Genomic DNA, 20,983 nt, shown 5'->3' on the forward strand with positions numbered 1-20,983 from the left:
TAAATCAATATCTCACTTGGCTGAGCAAATCATGTACGTATTTAAAATTTGCCTCTCCAATGCCTTTGTGCCATTTGGCAGTACCTGGCAATATTATAATTAGCTGGACCAGCTTCTATCAGTGTGAAAATATGGGAGCTTTCAAGTGAGTGCTTTAATCTGGAAAAGCTGTAAGAACAAAGAGTTTTGTCTGTAACCTGAAAGAACCAACAGAAATAGGCCCATTTTTTGAAAAAGGTTGGTAAAAGAAGTTCTGTTTCTCTCTTCGCTTCAGTTTTTCTCCTATATCAGTCCTGCAGCATCAGACTAAACTAAAATAGTTAAAAGTTTCAGTAATGTGGTTTTCCTCCTTGTATGCTGAGCACACACCCCAGGAAGATATTTTTATACCCCACCCTAGTTTGACAGAGCTGGTAAACCTCAGTTAAACCAGAGTGTGAGCAGTACAACAGTAGCTGAGGACTCAAGCAATTGCACACACACATATATACACTTCACACACACACACACACACACACACACACACACACTCTGCACATAGAACATTATGTCAGGGAAAAGAGATCGAGCCTGACCTTTTCCCTACTTTGGTCTTTCCAAATGAGAGTATGTGCAGGAAGCTTTTGTGGGTTTCTTTGCATGGAGGAGCATTTAATGACCATATGAGCAATCTGAAATATTACTGCCAAACACACATTCCCTACCTAAGCAAAAACTAAGCAAAGATCACACCCTTGCATTCTTTAACTCCCCCCCCCCAACCTTTTCACCTGAAGCATTATAATGCCAGAAGTGTTATTAAGATGTGCTTGCGGATAAACCCTGTGAAAGAGATTAGCCTGAGGCAAAATGCATCCATTCCAAATACAGTATTTCTAAAGTGCCCTTCATCGAAAAACGATCCCAAGGCTGAGTGCAACCAGAATAAAATACTGAACTTTATAGCCTTAAATACAGCAAAACCCAAGCTACCAAAATATCAGTAAGGATAAAAACACAGTGAATATCAGCAACATTCGGTACTTTGAACTGAAGTGCATCCTTGCTGCCAGTTGCTTAATTTGCAAAGGAAGTGCCCTCCAAATTGGAAGCCAAGTTGTGTTCCTTCAATGCTACCTTGTTCTTTACATGGTTAGAGACACACTTCTTCAGAATTACTCCACATTTCAGGGCTCAGCTCGCCTCTTTGTCTGGCCCGGAAACCTTCCACTCTGTTTCCAGAAGCATGGGAGGTGGGTGCACGTTTTAATTGTGTTAAGGTAAAGACACTTTCCACCTTTCCACCTGCTCAGGAGCAGTATCTGGTCTAGCCTATTTTGTATGTCTAAAGGGGGGAAAGTTTCCTTAAACGTGCAGCGCAAGTTTTCTGTCCTTGGTCTGCAAACCGATTCTAAACACAGGCAGCATGTGTGAGTGAAGGAGGGGAGGGATATATATTGCACATGCCCAGAGACACTATCATTCATCTCATTCCTGCGGGCATTCCAGGGCAACGTTCTAACGCCGAATCCCGGCTGAAACCATGCACATGCTCAGAGGTGCTCTCGTCTCTTATGATTCGCTCACATTCCGAGGCTGAGGCTCGGTAAGAAGAGAAGGCAGAGCTTTACCCTTGACCCGTGTGCTTCATTGCTCAGAATAACGAACGTCTCCTGCCAGGCGGGGCAGACAAGACTTTATCGCTCCCCCCCCCCCCCGTTTTGCTCTCACTGCAGTGCCCAGGCCGGGGGTGGGCGGTGAGGGGTGAAATCTAGGGAGGATCTTGTGGGCAAGGCCCTTTCTGGCATCTGAAGGGATCCTATTTCACTCGCCCTGACGTTGGAGATCTACAAGTTAGTATGTGCAACGTGGGCACCGCCTTCCCTTGCTTGCAAGGCGAGAGTTTCCCCACTCCCCATTCCTTTCCTCCTCCTCCTCCTCCCTTTCTTTTCTTTTTTTCACCCCCCCCCCTTTCCACTCTTCCCCGCTCCTCATTAACTATCGGGCTTTTCCTGTGCCTGCCGAAATGCCACCCCCGCCCCCCACCTCCAGCTGCTCGAAACTCCCAACGCAGGCTTGGAAAGAGAGACTTTCTTCCTGTTGGTGAACTTTGGGCAATGAAATGAACTTGGCAACCCCAAGGCGATTGACAAACCCAGGCATTCCCAGAGGAAAGGAGTCTGGAGAGTCGGGAAGGTAGGGGTGGCCTTTTATTTCCAGGGGATCTATCATAAGGTCAGCGCCCCCCCCCCCTCCAGTCCGACTTTAATCCCCTCGCCAGTGACAGTGGGGTTTCTAACACTCTGCACGGCAAAGCAGACATTAGCAAAAGTGGGCAGGCATTTAAAAGTTGTGTGTCAGTGTGCGTGTGGCGGGGCTGGGGGCTGGGGAAGAGGGAGATCTGAGGAAAAGGGGGGTGGGTATTAAGAGTCAGAGGGGAGAAGGTGTGGGGGAATCAGTTGGCATAAGAGAATGACTGAGTGCATTTTGAGTTAATAAGAGTCAAGACACGGCCATTGACATCCCAGGGTCTGTGCAGGACTGCTTTTGTGTGCCAACATGGAAGATAATGAACCTCAGGGTTTCTCAACTGGCTTCTATTATTATTTACTATTATTATTAAATGCTCGTTTTGCATGCTCTTTGGGTATTTTGTACAGAATTGCAAAATTGCCCCAGAGGTAGTATGTGGGACGGGAAGAGAAGTGTGGGGCAAGCGACGAGAAATGCAGATTTATGCACAGTTTTGCAAAAGAAGCTTTTAAAAAAACAACAACCCATATCCCCACTATGATGTCACATCAGCCTGAAAGATCTATATTTACACACAACAGTTATTGTGTTCTTCAGAAATATCCACCACCATTTTTTTTAGTCTGTGAAAGGTCAACCCTCCAGGTGTTACATTTCTTCTTATGGCAACCAATACGCGGTAAAGTGAATCTTCTGAACTGGATCTGTTCAGATGACTCGAAACCCAGAATGCTGTGTCGTCTTTTTGGGGGTGGTGGATATCTTAAGATTTTTTAAAAAGGCAAACAAAGTAAAAGCTAAAGTGAAAACTGAGACTTTTTTTTAAAAAGGCACAATTTATAAAACTGGAAATCAACACACAAATTGCAAATAAGCCAAGTAAGCCTTAACTTATTTATTTATATTACTATTGCAAAATTGATTTAAGGCTGCAAAACTCTACACACTTTATTGGAAGCTCTATTGAACTCGGTGAGACTTTTTTTCTGAGCTAACATGCATAATAGCATTGGGCTGCATATATGTCAGCTGGAAATACTCAAACCAGATTTGTTAATCTCTCTTATAAACTTCTAATCTAAAGTTTGCTCGTTTTAATTTTTTCACAGATTGATTTTTTAAAAAGTAATATTTTTCTCTGTTCTTTTATGCAAAATTTCTTGGTTTGAGGAGTTGATCTGGTGTTTCTTTGTTCACATGAAGCTGCTATTCCTGTACCTGCTTATAGAAAAGGAACTGACAATGGAATCCCATGTATGTCTTTTAAGAAGCAAATCCTGCTGAATTCAGTTAGACTTATTCCTAGGTAAATGTAGATAAGATTGTACCCCAAAGCTTCCATTTTAAGGAAATCACTAAATTTTAAGGAAATTTCTGTGCCCAAAAGAGTACAGTACTGTGACTTACATAAAGTGAATGTGTATGTAAAGGTAAAGGACCCCTGACAGTTAAGTCCAGTGGCGAACGACTCTGGGATTGCGGTGCTCATCTCGCTTTACTGGCCGAGGGAGCCAATGTTTGTCCGCAGACAGTTTTTCCAGGTCATGTGGCCAGCATGATTAAGCAGCTTCTGGCGAACCAGAGCAGCGCATGGAAACTCCGTTTACCTTCCTGATTTACCTATTTATCTACCTGCACTTTGAAGTGCTTTTGAACTGCTAGGTTGGCAAGAGCTGGCACTGAGCAACAGGCGCTCACCCCGAACTGCCGACCTTCCCATCGGCAAGCCCTAGACTCAGTGGTTTAGACCACAGTGCCACCCGCGTCCCATGTGTATTTAGTTACCAATTATTTAACACTTTTATATACCACTTTCTGATTGGACTTTAAATAATAAGTAAAACAATGCATTCAATCTAAGGCATACTAGTGACGTGGGGGCTGCATATAAACAAGAGGGGCACTCCAGGGACAAATGAATCTGGAATCGGGTGAAGAGGCCAGGGCAGACTAGCCCCCCGCTTTTTTACCTAACAGATCTCAAGCTCAAAGTAAATTAATTCAATAAATATAGAGCAGGCAGGTAGAAAGCCAGCTGAGGTGTGTGGGGTATGCAGAGTATTGTACTGAATCTTACTGGGTAGAAGTCATGAATGCTTTCTCCATGCAATATGCTCTTGGTCCTTGGGGGAAACATTTGTTCCTCAAGGGTAAGGTAGATGAAATGTAGAAGTTTAGAGAGGCAGTGGGTTGGTGTATGAAGCCTTTGGGAACATGGCAGTGGTAGCCAGGGAATGGATGTTGGATAATTCCCTCAGATATGGAAATGGGAGCAAAAATTTGCCACAGTGTGCATGTTCGTCGGAGGTCAGGAATGGAAATAACACAAGTGAATATGAGTGGTATTCACTATGATTGTATTTTAGGTCTGTAAATGTTATATAAGTAATCAACATTATTTTCTGCATAGTTTTTTACTTTTCCGTTCCATTTAAATTGATTACAGCCATATCGAATAATGAGACAAATCACATAGGTTTCTGTGGAAACTGAATTGTAGCAGAATGGAAACACTGCTGTTTGCGATGAACACAAAATAGAAGTGAGGCTCTCTGGGAAGGAAGGAATCACTCTGAGGAAGAGGCATTTGATCCCCTAGAAGGGACCAATTTCCTAGGGGATAATGGTGAAAAAGGTGAAATCTGTGTTGGAGATCATTATGAAGGGGACTGAAAATAAAACTGCTAATATCAGAATGCCATTATACACATCTATGGTGTGACTGCACTTCAAATATTGTATTCAGTTCTGATTGCTTCACCTCCAGAAGGATATTGTAGACCTGGAAAAGGTTCAGAAAGTGGCAACCTAAATCATCATAGGACTGGAACAACTCCCTTATGAGAAATGGCCACAACATCTGGGACTTTTTAGTTAAGAAAAAAGGCAAGTAAGTGAGGATATAATAGAGGTGTATAAAAGTATGTAAGGTGTGGAGATAGTAGAGAGGAAGAAGTTTTTCTCCGTCTCTCATAATACTAGAACCTGGGGTCTACCAAAGCTAAATGAGGGAAGATTCAGAATGGACAAAAGGAAGTAGTCATACCTTGGTTTTCAAACAGCTTAGTTCTTGAATGTTTTGGCTCCCAAACGTCACAAACCCGGAAGTGAATGTTCCGGTTTGCGAACTATTTTTGGAAGCTGAACGTCTGACGTGGTTTGCGCGGCTTCTAATTGCTGCAGGAGCTCCCTGCAGCCAATCAGAAGCCGCGGTTTGGTTTCCAAACATTTTGGAAGTCGAACGGACTTCAGGAACATATTCCGTTCGTCTTCCAAGGTACGACTGTACTGCTTTACATAGTGCATAGTTAAACTATGGCATTTGCTACTACAAGATGTAAATATGGCCACCAACTTGAATGGTGTAGACCAGTGGTTCCCAGTTAGGAGTCCTGGGACCCCAGGGATCCACAGAATGCACCCAGGGAGTCCACCGCCTCCCCCGCTTGCCTCCCCGCTCCCAACTATTTTTTGTTTTGTTTTGTTATTTTTTTGCATGGCAATATCACAGATTTTAGCGCTGTGTGATTTTTCAATATATTGGCCCAAATCAGTTTTGAAATCACACTGCGACAATGATTTTGACCTGGCAATATTCAGCAATATATTGCTCCTTGTGCAAGGGAGAGCAGGGCAGCTGATTTCAAGGCACTGCCGATATCCCGCAATGATCTCGGCTGATAACGTGGCTGCTCTGAGCTGCCTTACCGTGATACTACCTTCCCCTGGTGCTGAGGTGGAGCAGCTTTTCTCAGTAGGAAAGCAGCAGCCGCAGCCACAGCAGACAGTGCGTCTTCACTGGCTGTCACTGCTGGCTGCCTCTGCTGGCTGCCCCCTTGACTGCGGTTTGATGCACCCCCATCCCCTCCCACTCAAACCATGCAGCGGAGGTGACTCTGCTTCCTCTCCTCCCCCCAACTATCTGATCTCCACAGCTGCCCCTTCCCTCATCCCCACGCCTGATCTGCAGGCACCCGACCCACACAATCTCCTTGACTGCTGCTTCCCTCATCCCCACACCTGATCTGCAATTTCAGACATTGTGATATATCAGAATAATGTGGTGCTTAACTGCTGATATAGACCAATGTTGAAAACCAGATAATGCTCAGACCTAGTCTGTTTTTTTAGTATACCTAAAATTCTTTGCTTGTTAGGAGCTACCCCACATTTTGTTCCCAAAAAAATAAATAAATGCAGAGGTAACTACCATAGAGTTTTCAAAACTTTCAAAAGTAGGGGGTCCGTGGCTTGGGTTTTGAAAAATAAGGGGTCCTGGGTATTTAGCTAATTGGGAACCACTGGCGTAGACAAGTTCATAAAGGATAATGGCTACCTGCGCTATTAGAGGCAGTATGTCTCTGAATACTGGTTTCCCAAATGCATCTAGTTGGCCGCTGCAAGAACAAGATGCTGGACTACATGGGCATTTGGTATTATCCCACAAGGCTGCTCTTATGAGACCAGTGCTTTGAATTATACCTGGAAACAAATTGGAATTCAGTGAGGATGTTTTCAGCCCTGGAGAAATGTGATCCAACTGATGATTCATTGATTTGCATAATTTATTCTGCTTACCATGAGCGCAAAGAGGGGAAAGAGCTGTCTGACCATTGGAATGCTTCTCAGGCCTTTGCCTGGCTTTTGGTCACAGAGATTTTGCCAGGTGTTAGCCACACACTTTGTCAAGGCTGTCCCTGGAGCCACAAGCAGGGCTGAGTGTGCTCCACTCTGAAGGGGGTGGGGTGGGGACCTGCTGTCAGGAAATCCAAATTCTGTGCCAAGAAAAGTTGACTTCTGCAACATGTATAAATCATGCAAATGGAGGACCTTTTCATGGTTTGCTTTTGCTAGAAACAGGAGGGGTGAGGTCATTGATGCACCAGTCTCCACTCTTGCAAATCTTTTTCAGCTATCTCTGGTTGCAAATATTTCCTCAGCCATTACCCACATATTTCCGTGTATATCTTAAAATCCATAAAGACCTAGACAGCTGCATTTTAAAAATGAAACTTGAGATTCTCAGGAAACTGAATTTCTATACCCACTACGCAACCTGCATTTCTCTTCTGTGATCTTCCAGAATTGCAGCATACAAAAAGTCCTGATCAAGAGCTAGAAGTTTGCTTTACCAAAGAAAAGGTGTTCTTCACAACACATGTGGGTTTTGTTTATAGCACAGGTGGGCAAACCATGGCCCCAGCCTCATTTTATGCAGCCCCCAATGCCTCTGTCCCATTCCTCTTTCCTCTGTCCCATTCCTCTTTAACTGCGCTGTCCCATTCCTCTTTAACTGCGCAGGCCTACATTTCCCAGTATGGGTTTGAATCATCCCCGCAAAACAGTGACACTCTGAAGGCAACCTAAATTTAGCCACAATCACTTTATGTCCTTCTAGCATAGATTGCAATTAGGAAACACACCTAATTCCTGTGCAAAGCTTGATTGCTTATTTATTTAGCAATTATCGAATTTTATACCTCATTTTTTAAAGAAAATACTGTAGTCAAGGTGGGTTATAATCAGTTTAATACAGTGTTGGAGTTCAAACACAGCATGCTAGTTTATCAAGGCAAAGAACAGCAGAAGCGCCACAGGTTTATGACACAGGTGCTAACACCTGCAGAGACAATGTGGGTTGGGTAACAGATGCTTTGTAAGACTACTTAGCAGGGTAAGAAGAAAAGCAGGATGTACACAGCAAGCAGACTAATACCCAGTCTTCTGATGTGGGATTAGATGCCATCCTACCTCTTTTCCGGCAGACATGTCTAACTATCCCACTTCCTTCCATTCTTTTCCAACTCCTTTTTCTCTCCCAGTTCAGCCACTGAAGCAATTTACACATCTAGCTCAGTAATATCTGAGTGGCAGCATCTGTCCAGGGCTTCAGGTACAGGACTTTCCCATCATCTTCTTCTACCTGATCTTTTTTTAACTGGAGAGGCCAGGGCGTGAACTTACATGCAAAGGATGTGCTCTATCACTCAGCTACATTTTCTTTCTCCCAATCTACATAAAAGTTGTGAACGAATCAGGTCTGTTATAGGAACCTGGACCTTTGACATGTGATAGCTGTCCTTTAGCCATGACTATCCCCGTTAAGCCACAAGAGAGATGATAATAATAATAATAATAATAATAATAATAATAATAATAATAATTTATTTATACACTGCCCATCTGGCTGGGTTTCAACTCTGGGCGGCTTCCAACAATATTATTAAAATACAATAGTCCGTCAAACATTAAAAGCTTCCCTAAACAGGGCTGCCTTCAGATGTCTTCTAAAAGATGTGGCTGGAACTAAATATCACACACATTAAGCGGGGGAAACCCACAACCTCTTCCTGAACGCCGAGGTAGCAGGTGCTTGCAGATTTATGCAATGCACCCCATGAATGCAAACTAAGCCTTAGAAATGTTAGGGAGAAGCTGCCCTTGTACAGAATCATATGGACAAGTGGTTCTTCCAGGGGACCTGGCATGTTCTATAACTAATGAAAACGACACTGCAGAAAGAGGGGTTTTGATATTGGGCGCAGATTTTGTAATGCTGTTTTATTCATTTCAAGAAATGAAATCAAGTTTCTAGTCCCTGAAGCAGGAAAAAGAAGCGTGAATAACAGTTAGTAAGCAGGGTTCCCAGTGATTCACTGGATGGTGTTTGAGGACCTCCTTACTCCTCCCAAGAAATATATAAGCCATGACAAAAATTAAGCAAATCTTTTCAAAATCATTCAATTAGCTGTTTTCAGGGTGTAGTGGCCAGCTTTTCTGGGCAGTGAAAAATCTCGGATAACCTTTTCTTGGGATTTAGTGATATCTTTATTTTTAAGGAGAGGCAAAATTCAGGTGTCCTCTGATGAAGCTGATCCAGGAGAAGAAGGAATTCCCAGGGAATAGCTGGAGGGCCTTGTATGATGTATATGCATGTGTGTGTATATGTATAATCTTAATCTGAACCTGATATGGATTTTTGTCATGGATCTGCATGCCAGATGTTGTCTGCACCTGGAGGAGCGGTTACTCCAGGCAGATGTTTTTGGTGATGAGCCAGAGTTGCTGTGGATGGTGGGGAAAGAAATGGCTTCTGAGATATACAATCTAGACTGTCATCCTCGCTTGATGCCTTCCCCTTACAGCTTCTTTTCTCACTTGCTGCTGGAAGGGTGGAATACATTGTCTTTTGATCTTCCTTTTATAGAGTCGGAAGGACAAGGAAAGGCCTAAACAGAAGCACAAGAAGCATTCGGAATCACCCACAAGTCTCACACTGTCCTCCACTCCCATTGTCACTGAAAAGGTAATGAAAACCCCATGTGAGGTGTTTGCAATGGAGCACCAATATTTGTTTGTTGGTTGGTTGTTTTGGCAAGTGCTGTGATATTTGGTATCGGTGTCTAATATTCAGCCTCTTGAAAAAGTGTAGGAGTTGTTTTCATGTTTTGAGACCTCATGATTGTGAAGATAAGTGTGTTGATATAAATGTTAGATTCTCAGAAGCCAGAGGGGAGAATAAGCAAGGTTTCAATAGACACACCTGTGCTCTGCATTCCCCATGTAGCCATGAGAAATACAAAACATTATAGTATGGGGCGGGCGGGGGGGGAGAGAAACACAACTGCGGTAAATTTTAACCTCACTTTTCAGGTTGCAGAATTCAGTTTTTCTGGGTGTACAAACAAGATTAACCTGTCCTATGATCTTTGGGTGAAGGGTGGTATATAAATTTTAATAATAATAATAATAATAATAATAATAATAATAATTTACCCGAATTCAGGACCTGTGTTTTATACACAGCCCTCCCTTGAGAGTGGAAAAAATAGATCAAGCAAGAGAAGAAAGATAGATGTACAAGTCCTTCCTTGCTGCACCCACTCCAATTTGTTTCAGGTCCTAATTGCACACATTCCCCCAATGCTCTTCCCTTCACTTCCCCACCACAAGCAAGCTCTGAGCCCTGAGAAGCTCATATTGCAGCTGTCTGCTGCTGATGACATAATCGCTAAGCTAAACCCTTGAGTGATTTCAGAAGCATGTCACAGCTCGTTCCTGAAGAACATGTTTCACTTCAGGCCTTCCGTAGCATTAATAATCTAATCGCAGAGCTTTGCTTTGCTCTCTCTCTGTCTCTCAAGCCTGATTGTAAACCAGGTGAAACGACTGGGCTACATTTTCTAGGGCCAAATCTCACATTACTTAATCTGCATCAGGGTTAGCCCATTAGGCTAAGTAGGGAAGTGAAAGCCTGCCGGAGGAATTCCATTTCCAGCTCTGTTTTCCAAGCCTCTGGCAGCAGATTTTCTATGGAAAAATCAATCTCTTGGCTTGAATTTCAGGCAGTTCTGTTTGTGCTATGATTGCTTCAGTGCTGCCAATTGCTTGGTTCAATAAAAAGCCCCATATGTGTTCACACATAGGTTTTTGTTCACATGCGTAATGCATAATAATTGGGCTTTGAGGCTGGAGATGGGCAGTGGTTTTTTTAAAGAGCTGAAAGTGGTCCAAGAGAGAGGAATCTGTTTCTGTAGTCATTGCACACATCTTCTTTTGTCCCACTGTTACCTCTGGCCAAGCAGGTTTTGCAGGGTTTTGAAACAATACAAACTCCTGCAAGACCTGTTTACCGGAGCTAAAAACGGGATGCGTGTATTTGCTGCAGAAGCAGTTATCCCTCTTTCAAACCACTTGATATAGTTCCATCCTTAAGATAAACATTTTGACTTACTTTGTACCACATTGCACTGTAGGATGGGCATGGTAGGCTGTTTGAGAGCGTGCATATTTTAAGTCATGTAGTGAGATGATGTTGCCGGATTTTTTGAGATTGTAGGATGTGGTTTGATGTTCAGATACCACAAAAATGCAGCTGGTATGAAACAAAGTGATTAGCGGTGCAATCTGAACTCCCTCAGGAAGAAGGGTAGGATATAAATTTAATAATAATAATCTTATGTATGTCTACACATGCATTATTGGAGGGGATTATTGGGTTGTCTTTGGTTTTGTTTTTATTGTGTATTTTGTGTTTTCTATATTGTGATTTTATGTTGTGAACCGCCCTGAGATCTATATGTATAAAGTGGTATGGAAATTTAATAAAATAGTGGCAAGAAGTGCCAGCTGGTTACGCACCCTGAACCTTGCCAGCTCTTGGACCTATGCTCCTTATAATGTAGCTTAGGGGCTCAATGACTGGGGGCACCAGCGGGCTAGGAAATCAGCTTCCTCCCTTGAAGACCATGGGAACAAAATAATGCCTAAATCTGCAGTAGGACCTTGAAGTATGGTTCTCATTAGTTTGCTCCAGGCCTCATCCATATAGGTGCAGGGTGTGGAGCATATAAGCGGGACCCTTAGTAGAGCTTGCTTTCACTTCTTGAAAACATCATTTGTTTAACCATCAGAAACCCCTCTGCTAATGAGTAATTCCTGGGGAAACTGTCGTCTGCCCTGCAATCCTATCCTGCTTAATTAAACTAGATTGTTTTAATTGGATCTAGCATAGCCTGAATGTGGATTTATATTCTTGTGGGATTAGTTTAGTTCAACTGTTGTTCTCCAAAAGTTTGTCCAGAAGGGGCCTGGTCACCCCCTTTCGCCTCTCTACCTTGAAATGATGTCTATTTCATGTGAATGGATTTAAATATGTGTGGAGATGCTTAATAGAGATTGTGAGCAGCCACATGGATTGGATGAGGTGCTCAATGTGTGTAAGCCTCCACCACCATATTGTTAATGTTGGTCAGATAGACTAAGTGCTTGGTAACGGCTTCATGTCAGAGGTAAATATCAGTCATGGATAATCTGTGAAAAAGGTATTTAGTGAAGGCATGTGAATAGAGTTTCCAAGGTCATTTTGTGGTTAGAACCAATGGGGCCAACTGCGGAGTTTTGTAATGTGTGAACACTGGGGACAAGAGATTAGAAACCACATGGTATACCATGGGTAGCCAATGTGGTGCCCTCTAGATGTTGCGGACAGCCAGGGATGTGGGTGGTGCTGTGGTCTAAACCACTGAGCGTCTTGGGCTTGCCGATTGGAAGGTCGGCGGTTCAAATCCCTGTGACGGAGTGAGCTCCCATTGCTCAGTCCCAGCTCCTGCCAACCTAGCAGTTCGAAAGCACGCAAGTGCAAGTAAATAAATAGGTACTGCTGCGGCAGGAAGGTAAACGGCATTTCCATGCGCTCTGGTTTCTGTCACAGTGTTCCGTTGCACCAAAAGCGGTTTATTCATACTGGCCACATGACCTGTCTGTGGACAAACGCTGGCTGCCTCGGCCTGAAAGTGAGATGAGTGCCGCAACCCCATAGTCGCATTTGACTAGACTTAACTGTCATGGGGTCCTTTATCTTTACCTTTGTGGACGACCTCATCCTAACATCTCTGATAATTGGCCATCCTGGCTGTGGGACGTATCAGTGGCCAGAGCCAATATTTCTGCACTCTCAACCCTTTCCTAAATTCAAAGCATATTCCTTGTTCAAAAATATTAACCAGCTAATCACAAACTGAATTTTAACAGCGGAACAAGAACTCATTTATGTTATGTGTCTTATAGCATCCAGTGTCAATGACTTCCATTAGCGAAATGCACACTTTCAGTCTTAACCTGCCTTCCTGGGAATATTCTCAAGTTTGGAGAGAGAGAGAGAATGAATAATCCCCCCCCCTCACGTCTCTGTCTGCTGCTTGTAAGCCTCCAAAGTGTCCGTCCCTTAGACATTGTGGAGTACAGAATGGGCTGAGAATCTTCACATGGAACTTTTCCCACTCTGCCACCTGCGTGGCTCCAAGAATCCTGGAAGGAGTTAAAATTGGCCATTAAGAAAATTATGTAGCTGTGTAAGACAACCTGTTAGGAGGCCCAGAGCTGGAACTGCAAACAGCAGGATATCTCTCCAGGTCAGGACAAGGGTGAGGCCACAGAGATATGTGGGAGACCCAGGGGGAGGGTGGCAGGGCGGGGCTGGGTTGGGCTGGGCTGGGGGGGCTGTTTGAGACAGGTCAGGATTACACAGCATTAGTGAAATTTCTCTTTGGGGCCTGTCAAGGGTTCAAAATGAGCACATCTAGGGTAAAGCAGCATAGTGCATGTAAGGCAATACCTCTCAAATCCAAAGATCTGAGGATAGTTTAAAATAAGTGTGTGGTGATTGTGCAAGCGCTTGCTCAAACACACAAACTAGGCTGTTTTAATTTAGCGTATTTTTCCGTCTATAAGACGCCCCCTATTATGGGGGACTCCGATTTAAGAAAATGGGGGGGAGATACTATCCGTGTATAAGACGAGCCCCAATTTTGAACCTTATTTTAGAGTAAAAAAACATAGTCTTATACACGGAAAAGTACGGTAGTTTAGGAGTTGTGGTGTTTCTCCTGTGCCATCCATGTACATGGCACACACTAACATGGGGAAATATGACAAGATACCTGCCCCAAGAAGCTTACAATCTACATATTAATAACGGGGGGGAGCACTAGAGGCAGGGGAGGGTGGAGATAAAGCTGTTCGGGGGCGACTGTGAGTAAGCAGGAATATGCTTACTCAATTAGACTCCCTTTCAATTCAGGATGAGGACTAAATGATTTATTTTTGCTACTAATTAGCAGTAATGAGTGCAATATAATAACAAATCATCATCGTTGTTGTTGTTCTTTTATATTTCTGCCCCCCCCCCCGCCATATCCAGGTTAGACATAACATTGTTAGCAAATTAAAGTCCAGAAACATGAAAAATACAGGTGGAAACAATTGTTCGAATGCTTACTCATATGTTACAATGTCCTGTTTGGAGATATTAGCTGGATCGCTTAGAGGGAGGGGAAGATAACAGACTGTGTTTAGGGAACAGGCACACTTTCATCATTGGGGAGAGCTGCCCCCCTCCACCTGCAGTTTTTTTAAACCTCAGAATTGCTTATTGCAACTATCACTGCTTTATGGAGACATTCATGCCTTTCTGGCATCGAACTCAAACCACATCTTGGATCTGTTTGCATGCTTGGAAATTTAAGGAGCAAAGACTCCAGTGTTTAATAGGCCTGGAAACAAAGTCTCAATAATGAATGTGCACATACAGATGTAAGCAGCTCACCCACTTGCTCAGCCACAGCTCTTATTTTACAGCTGTTGCTATATCCACATGATGCGCACTGAGTATCCCTTGGGATACATTCATGTGCAGTAACATGTGGCCAAAGCTGCAGCTTCCCACCAAGAAACTGTCAGAGTGCAGGTGGCACATTTCCTCCCCTCACCTGGTGATATAGGAATTGAAACATTTGCTTCCAAGTAGCTGCATCCACACACGACCTGATGAGCCCTTGGTAAGGGGAGCTGTCGTCATATGAAGGATACTTTGAACATCTGAATTAGCGGACCGCACTTTCAAATACAGTGGTACCTTGGTTTAAGAACATCTTAGTGTATGAACAGGGATTAAGAACTCTGCAAACCCGGAAGTAGGTGTTTTGGTTTGTGAACTTTGCCTTGGAAGCAGAACATGTTTCGCTTCCTGTTGAGTGTGTTCTATTTGTAAACGGAGTCCGCCGCTGTTATGGGAAAGCACGTCTTGGTTTAAGAACGCTTTGGTTTAGGAATGGACTTCCGGAACCGATTAAGTGCGTAAACCAAGGTACCACTGTGCAGTTTGAGGAGTCTCAGTTTACCATCAGGTTCATGAACATCTCTGGAAAGTGGGGCTGCAATAGCTGTGGGTGTTTACAGTTTGGGGAGGAGGAAGAATAGCTTTGGGAGTGAGAATGTGGTTGGGTACGGCAGCTTCCGTGCCCTCCGCCCCCATCGTGGATGAGGTGAGAATTGCAAGCTGAGAACACACTTAGGTTGCGTCCAGTCTTCCTGAGAACTCTGTCCAAAGTGGGCATGATAGCCGTTTTAGGGTAGTGGGCCCTGTGCTGGTCTTGAGTCCCCAGCAAATGCCCGATTTTACCATCCAGGCAGCAGCAGGGCTAGGAGAGAGTGCCAGCCCTTTGGGCAAATTTGCAGCCTTCACTCATCCAGCAGTGGTAACTCTGACGGGGCAATAGGGGCAGAGTGCCACTGAGATCTCTGCCTTAAGGTCATAACAGTGGCAAGGGTTGCCATATTTTGAAATGGGCAGAAGAAAAATGCAGGGCTCTAGAAAAGCACAGGACAAGTGGAAAACTGATCAGACCCATGCTTCCTATGCACAGGACAAGTGGAAATTGCCCACAGATAGGGCAAATAAAAGAAAATGAAGCAGCCAGAGCTCCAGTGCTGTAACTAAGGGCTCGATGACAGCAAAACGACTCAGTTACCTGAAGAAATTAAATAATACTTAAGCTGCCTTCGTGTCTGGGTGGTGTCCTTACCTGGAGAAAAATAATCTGGATTCATTCTGATTACATTGGTGGAACATGGACATCATAGTGGGAGCAGATACAAATGCCCTCTCCCCCGGCATCCCCACCCCCCGCTTGTCCCTCAGCAGCTGGTATTCAGTGGAGTGGCTGAAGTTTAGCCATTATGACTAATAGCCATAGACAGACCTGTCCACCGTGAATTTTGTCCAGTCCCCTTTGATCTAAGCCCACGGCTATCACCACGTTTGTGGCAAGTTTCATACATCAGATAGGCACTCATGCAGAAATTTACCAACCACAACAGAGAGACCCAGTGTTCCCCAGGCAGCGACAATTTATATATTGGTTTAACACTGTAGTCTCTAGACTGTGTACAAGCAGGTTACAAAAGACACAGCAGATATGAAATTATTAGGCCTAAAAGACTCTTGTAGGTCAAATATTTGATACATACTACTGAGCTGATAGCTGAACTCCTCCTGCTGCCTCCCGAGCATTGAGGTTCTGTGTAATACCCCGGAGACTCTTGGCTCTGTTGCTGTTTTCCTGGAGATATTCATATCTGCTCAAGTCACATCCTTTCCTTTTGTAGAATCTAGAAGCGTATTACCAGGAACTTGGGAGTGAAAGCCCACCTCTCCTGAGGCACGGGAGTCCCATTGCCCATTGCTAAATGCCACTCAGGCTATTAAGACGTGGCAGAGATTGAGGAGCTTCACCTATTTCCTGGACCAATGAGGCAGTAGCAGCAACAACAAGAGAATATCCTCCATCCCAGTGAAGAAAGGCCCAGCTGGGTAGTGGACTTCACTACTCAGCCCAAAGCAGGTGTTCCCACTGGTGCGCCATCAGCTTCCTATGGTTATGTACCGGTTGGGCATATACGATGTAACTATGCCTACATACATGGACTGTTCCCATTATCTCTTGTAAATAAGATGATAGTTCAAGGACAAACAGCAGAGGTGTTAACTGGATTAAATTTTCATATGTACCATTCAGGGATGTGTCCAAGACAAAATCCTACTGACTCACTGTATCCATAAGGGAAAATAGCCCTTTTGTACATGGGCTGCTAAGCAAGAAATAGGCATATAAGTCCACCTTATGAATTGTATTTCCATGGCACATGCTGTAGTGATAAGCCTGGGTTGGCCCAGTTTCCTTCTGTTTTGTGCCCTGGCCCAAGAAGTAGAGTGGGGTGGATGGAATAACCTGGGAATCCACCTGTCCAAGATTTAAACTATCCAATGAGTTGATACAACTTCCCAGAATGCCAAGACTGTTCCAGATCACAATGATGCCCTTCAGATTCCATGGGAAAGCTGCAAGTTTTCAGTTATGTACAGACAAGGTCTTGTTCTGATTTGAGAATGGAATCATAGAATCATAGAGTTGGAACGGACTCAAAGATGTCCACATTGACGATGATGTCAGTGTTCAGCAAGCATTTGGGGGTGGGGAGTCCTGTGAATCCTCTGTGCTGGGTGCATTGATAATACCATTAAAATGCAAGTTCAGTATTTTGTTTCAGAGTTATCCTGTGTGACAGGATACCTGGCCTACCGCTGGAATGAAATGTCAGCAGATTGGGAGAGTTGTGGGCTACTGCCAGAAATTCACTGTGAATTTAGTTGCCTTGTTGGCTAACCTTTTGACTGATTTGGTTGCGGGGGAAACAAACCATGTGGACAGATACTTTATGGACTTTCGTTTGCAACACATCCCTGCTGTGCTGTGTGCAACAAGCTTCAATAAACTGTCCATTGTTCACACTGATGCCTCTAAGTTGTTGTGCCTGAACAACAGATCCCTCCCATACTATCCCTGAGATACAAACTCTCCCATCACGAGTGAATTAAAATAATTTAAACTCCACAGGGTGAGAGCATGCTCTGGTTTAGAACTGGGATCCTCTCAGGTGAGAGGGGAGAATTAGATAGTCCATTGGGTGTGAGGCATGACTCTATTAATGCTTCAGAGATGGGTAGAGTCTCTTGCCTGTGTATGCTTGGCAGCGATCCTTTTTGGGTCATAACATTGAATGTGAGTGGTTTTGTGTCCGAGTGGTTGGTAGTGAATGATTGCAATGGTTGTGAGTGAGGCTGACTGAGTGCTTGGGTGAATAAACGTGTGTTGCGTTATGCTGCTTTGCAATGCTCTCTGGTTTTGTTTATTGTGATAACCGTTTCTATATGTGGATGTTGTTTGTGCATTTGTTCTGTTACTATATAAATAATTTGAGATCGTTTTTATTGTACTTATTGTGTTTATATATTTTCAAATGCCTTTTTTCACTCTACAGTATTGTGAACTGCTTCGAGGTCTTTTACTAGTAAGCAGTCTATAAAGGCAAACCATCATGGTCACTGAGAGAGAGGCTGTGGCAACAACCAACATTACTTAGGGGGAGGTGTCTTCATTGCACATAAACAACCCCTACCCCTCCCTCATACAGTGGTACCTTTCCCTCTAGGGCTTCCCTCCCACTTCCTTTAAGGTGGTTCATCAGGCCAGGCACCACCATGATACATGGGATTTTTTTTGTCCCTGATGACGAATCACTGCCCTGATATCTCTGATTTCTAAGGAGTTACCTCCTAGCCATTAATACCTGGACAACAAATTCTTATTGAGTTCATTGTCTTACTGTTTTTTTTCTCAGTCCCTGCAAGGAATTATGGGGTCACCATTTCTGGAATGGAGTGTTTTGATGAGGGTGTTCAGGAAAGATTGTCGCTGCTTCTTCTTCGTGGTTTTCTCCTCTTTTCTCTCCCTCCCTCCCTCTCTCCCCCTCCCATGTGTTCTCTTGGCTTATACTAGTGCAATTAGACTCTCTCTTTCATCACCCATGGAGTCGCCTGGTTCACGGAGCTGTCTGGAGCTGACATGCTAAGAAGATTATTCTCAAGGTCTCAGTGAAACTTAAAACCTGGCTGCTTAGCTTGGGTTGTAGACAATTAACCCTCTGTTTCCTTTAAATAATAAAAAAAAGAGGGAGAGGGAAGCCCCATCAGACTTTTATTGCATGTAGACAATGAGGGAGAAGGAAAAGAGTCTCATCAGAGATGAGGCAGCCTGATCCATTATTGGGAAATTAGGTGAGAAAAGGCCAACACCTTACCCCTCTCCACAAACACATCCATGTAAATAAACACGGGGCATGGTCCGTCAGGCAGTTCTGCACAAGTCCCATTGAAATTGTCATAGAATCATAGAATTGGATGGGACCCCAAGGGTCATCTGGTTCAACCCCCTGCAATGCAGAAAGAGCTGTGCAAGAGTGCAATAGTTCATTTCACTGCAGCTTAACAATAACAACAACAATTTGTTATTTCTACCCCAGCCACTCTGGGCGGCTCCCAACAGAATATTAAAACATGATAAAACATTAAAAACTTCCCTAAACGGGGCTGCCTTCAGATATCTTCTAAAAGTCAGAGAGTTGATTATTTCCTTGACATCTGCTGGGAGGGCGTTCCACAGGGCAGGCGCCACTACCGAGAAGGCCCTCTGCCTGGTTCCCTGTAACCTCACTTCTCGCAGTGAGGGAACCGCCAGAAGGCCCTCGGAGCTGGGCCTCAGCATCTGGCCTGAACGATGGGGGTGGAGACACTCCTTCTGCTTATGCAGAAGAACTTCTTGGTGGATTATGCCCTGTGTTAAATGGTAAGAGAGGTAGGTGCCTTTTAGATTGACCACCTCATGTACCAAATTGGCTTGTGGCCAATGCTGCTTATCTGATCTAAGGAGGTAAGTAGCCTTTTGTGAAAGCAGAACCTCACCACACACATACACACACACACACACACACACACACACACAGCCCTATGCTTTAGTGACTGCCAGCTAAGTATGCAACATCCTATTGTTTTGTTGTCCTGTCTGGCAAAAAAACACCCACACAAAACAAAAAAAACCTGTGTTTGAATGAGGGCTGATCTGACCAGTCTTGGCATGAATGGTTTTAATGATCTTGTGAATAAGGAATGATACTGTGCTCTGATGAATGCAGATTGACGCGTCTGTGGCAAAAGCAATACCTTGAAAACTTGCCAGTAAACACAGCAAGGTTTGTGATCTCAAGGCATGTAGTTGGAAGTACAACCTGCCTTCTTGTCTGAAAAAAACCCCCAACCCTGATCTCATCCATCAGCGTCTCAAAAGTGAAGGAGAGAAATGGATTCAGCTTTGGCACCTGCACCTATGGCTCCTTCCAAGATGTACAGGAATAAGCCTTCTCCCTGCTAAACTCAATGCTGGAGAAAGGGCAAGCACGCAGCCCTTGGCTTCCACAGCCCAGTGCCAACAATGCTGGTTGTCTCCTTTTGATTGGCTGGGAAAGAGAGAATTTGTGGTACCGTTGCTAAGGCAGCCAAATTTGTATTCTGTGCCAATATGCAAATAAGTAGGTGATTTCAAAGCCTATTCAGCAAAAAATTAGTTCAAGCTTTTACTTTTTAAGCAAACCAATCTGGTGGGAGAGGGAGATTTCCCATCACATTACTATTTTAATATTACTGTATTATGTTATTATTTTTCGCAGATTTGCTTCTGTTCCTCACTCGTTTTCTTGTCGCATCTTAGAAAGGGTATCCTAGTGCTGGAAAAGATTAAAAAGAAACAGGATGACAAAAACGATTGCTGGGGTTGCAGCAGCATCTACATACGAGAAAAGTGTTTGGGGTTGTTTAGAAAGGAAGGAGGCAAGATTAAGGTTTATTACATTAAGTGTTTCATAGCCGTGAAGCCCTTTTTTAGCTTCATGGTTGCTGCATGGCACTGAACTTCTTTCGCAGTTTTGAATAACTTTTGAGAGGAATCCTGTATCTTTGAAATAACAAGGATCCACAGTGAGGAGGGTCAAGTTCTGCAGTAAATATAGCTTTTGCCCCCGGACCACTATTCAGAGAAGAGAGAGATCCTTGGAGGAGAAAACAGCCATCCCTGCATTAATCCATTAATCAATAAACCGCTCGGAATCTATAAATGCTAAAAGGAAATACTGAATTTTCTTTCCTTCAGCAGGACTAATAGGTTTTGCATCCACAGGCACTGCCTCCTTTTCTCTTATTGCTGATAACAACAAGGCAAGATAGCCTCTTTTACACTTGGGGGAATCCATACCCTGCTTTCTCTCTCTCTGCAATGTAGTTGAATTGAGGTCTCGGTCTACGCATGCGGCAGAATGAGATTACAGATGAGAAATAGCATTTATGAATGACACAAAGCCCATATTAAAAACATAATAAGGTAAACCTGATTCTATGATTCTCCCTGCAAATGGAAAATCGGCACATGATTGAGGAGCAAAGTTTTTTGCCTACCGTGTTGATTTTCTATTTGCAGGGAGTTTTTAAGCACATAGGAGCTTTCGAAAATGGGATATCCCCCCC

At 43.8% G+C, this 20,983-nt stretch overlaps 1 protein-coding gene across 6 annotated transcripts in view; it reads left to right on the forward strand.

Moving 5' to 3' along the window:
• MLLT6 (MLLT6, PHD finger containing) overlaps positions 1-20,983 on the forward strand; it is a 90,051-nt gene that overhangs the window by 41,971 nt on the left and 27,097 nt on the right. For all 6 annotated transcript variants that reach the window (XM_080979279.1, XM_080979282.1, XM_080979281.1 and 3 more), the window contains exon 8: positions 9,440-9,538. In XM_080979279.1, the coding sequence (XP_080835405.1) occupies positions 9,440-9,538 (99 nt within the window). The remainder of the gene's footprint in view (positions 1-9,439; positions 9,539-20,983) is intronic.

Source organism: Podarcis pityusensis, assembly GCF_964106645.2.
Source record: "Podarcis pityusensis genome assembly, chromosome: 13".
Lineage (NCBI taxonomy): Eukaryota > Metazoa > Chordata > Lepidosauria > Squamata > Lacertidae > Podarcis > Podarcis pityusensis.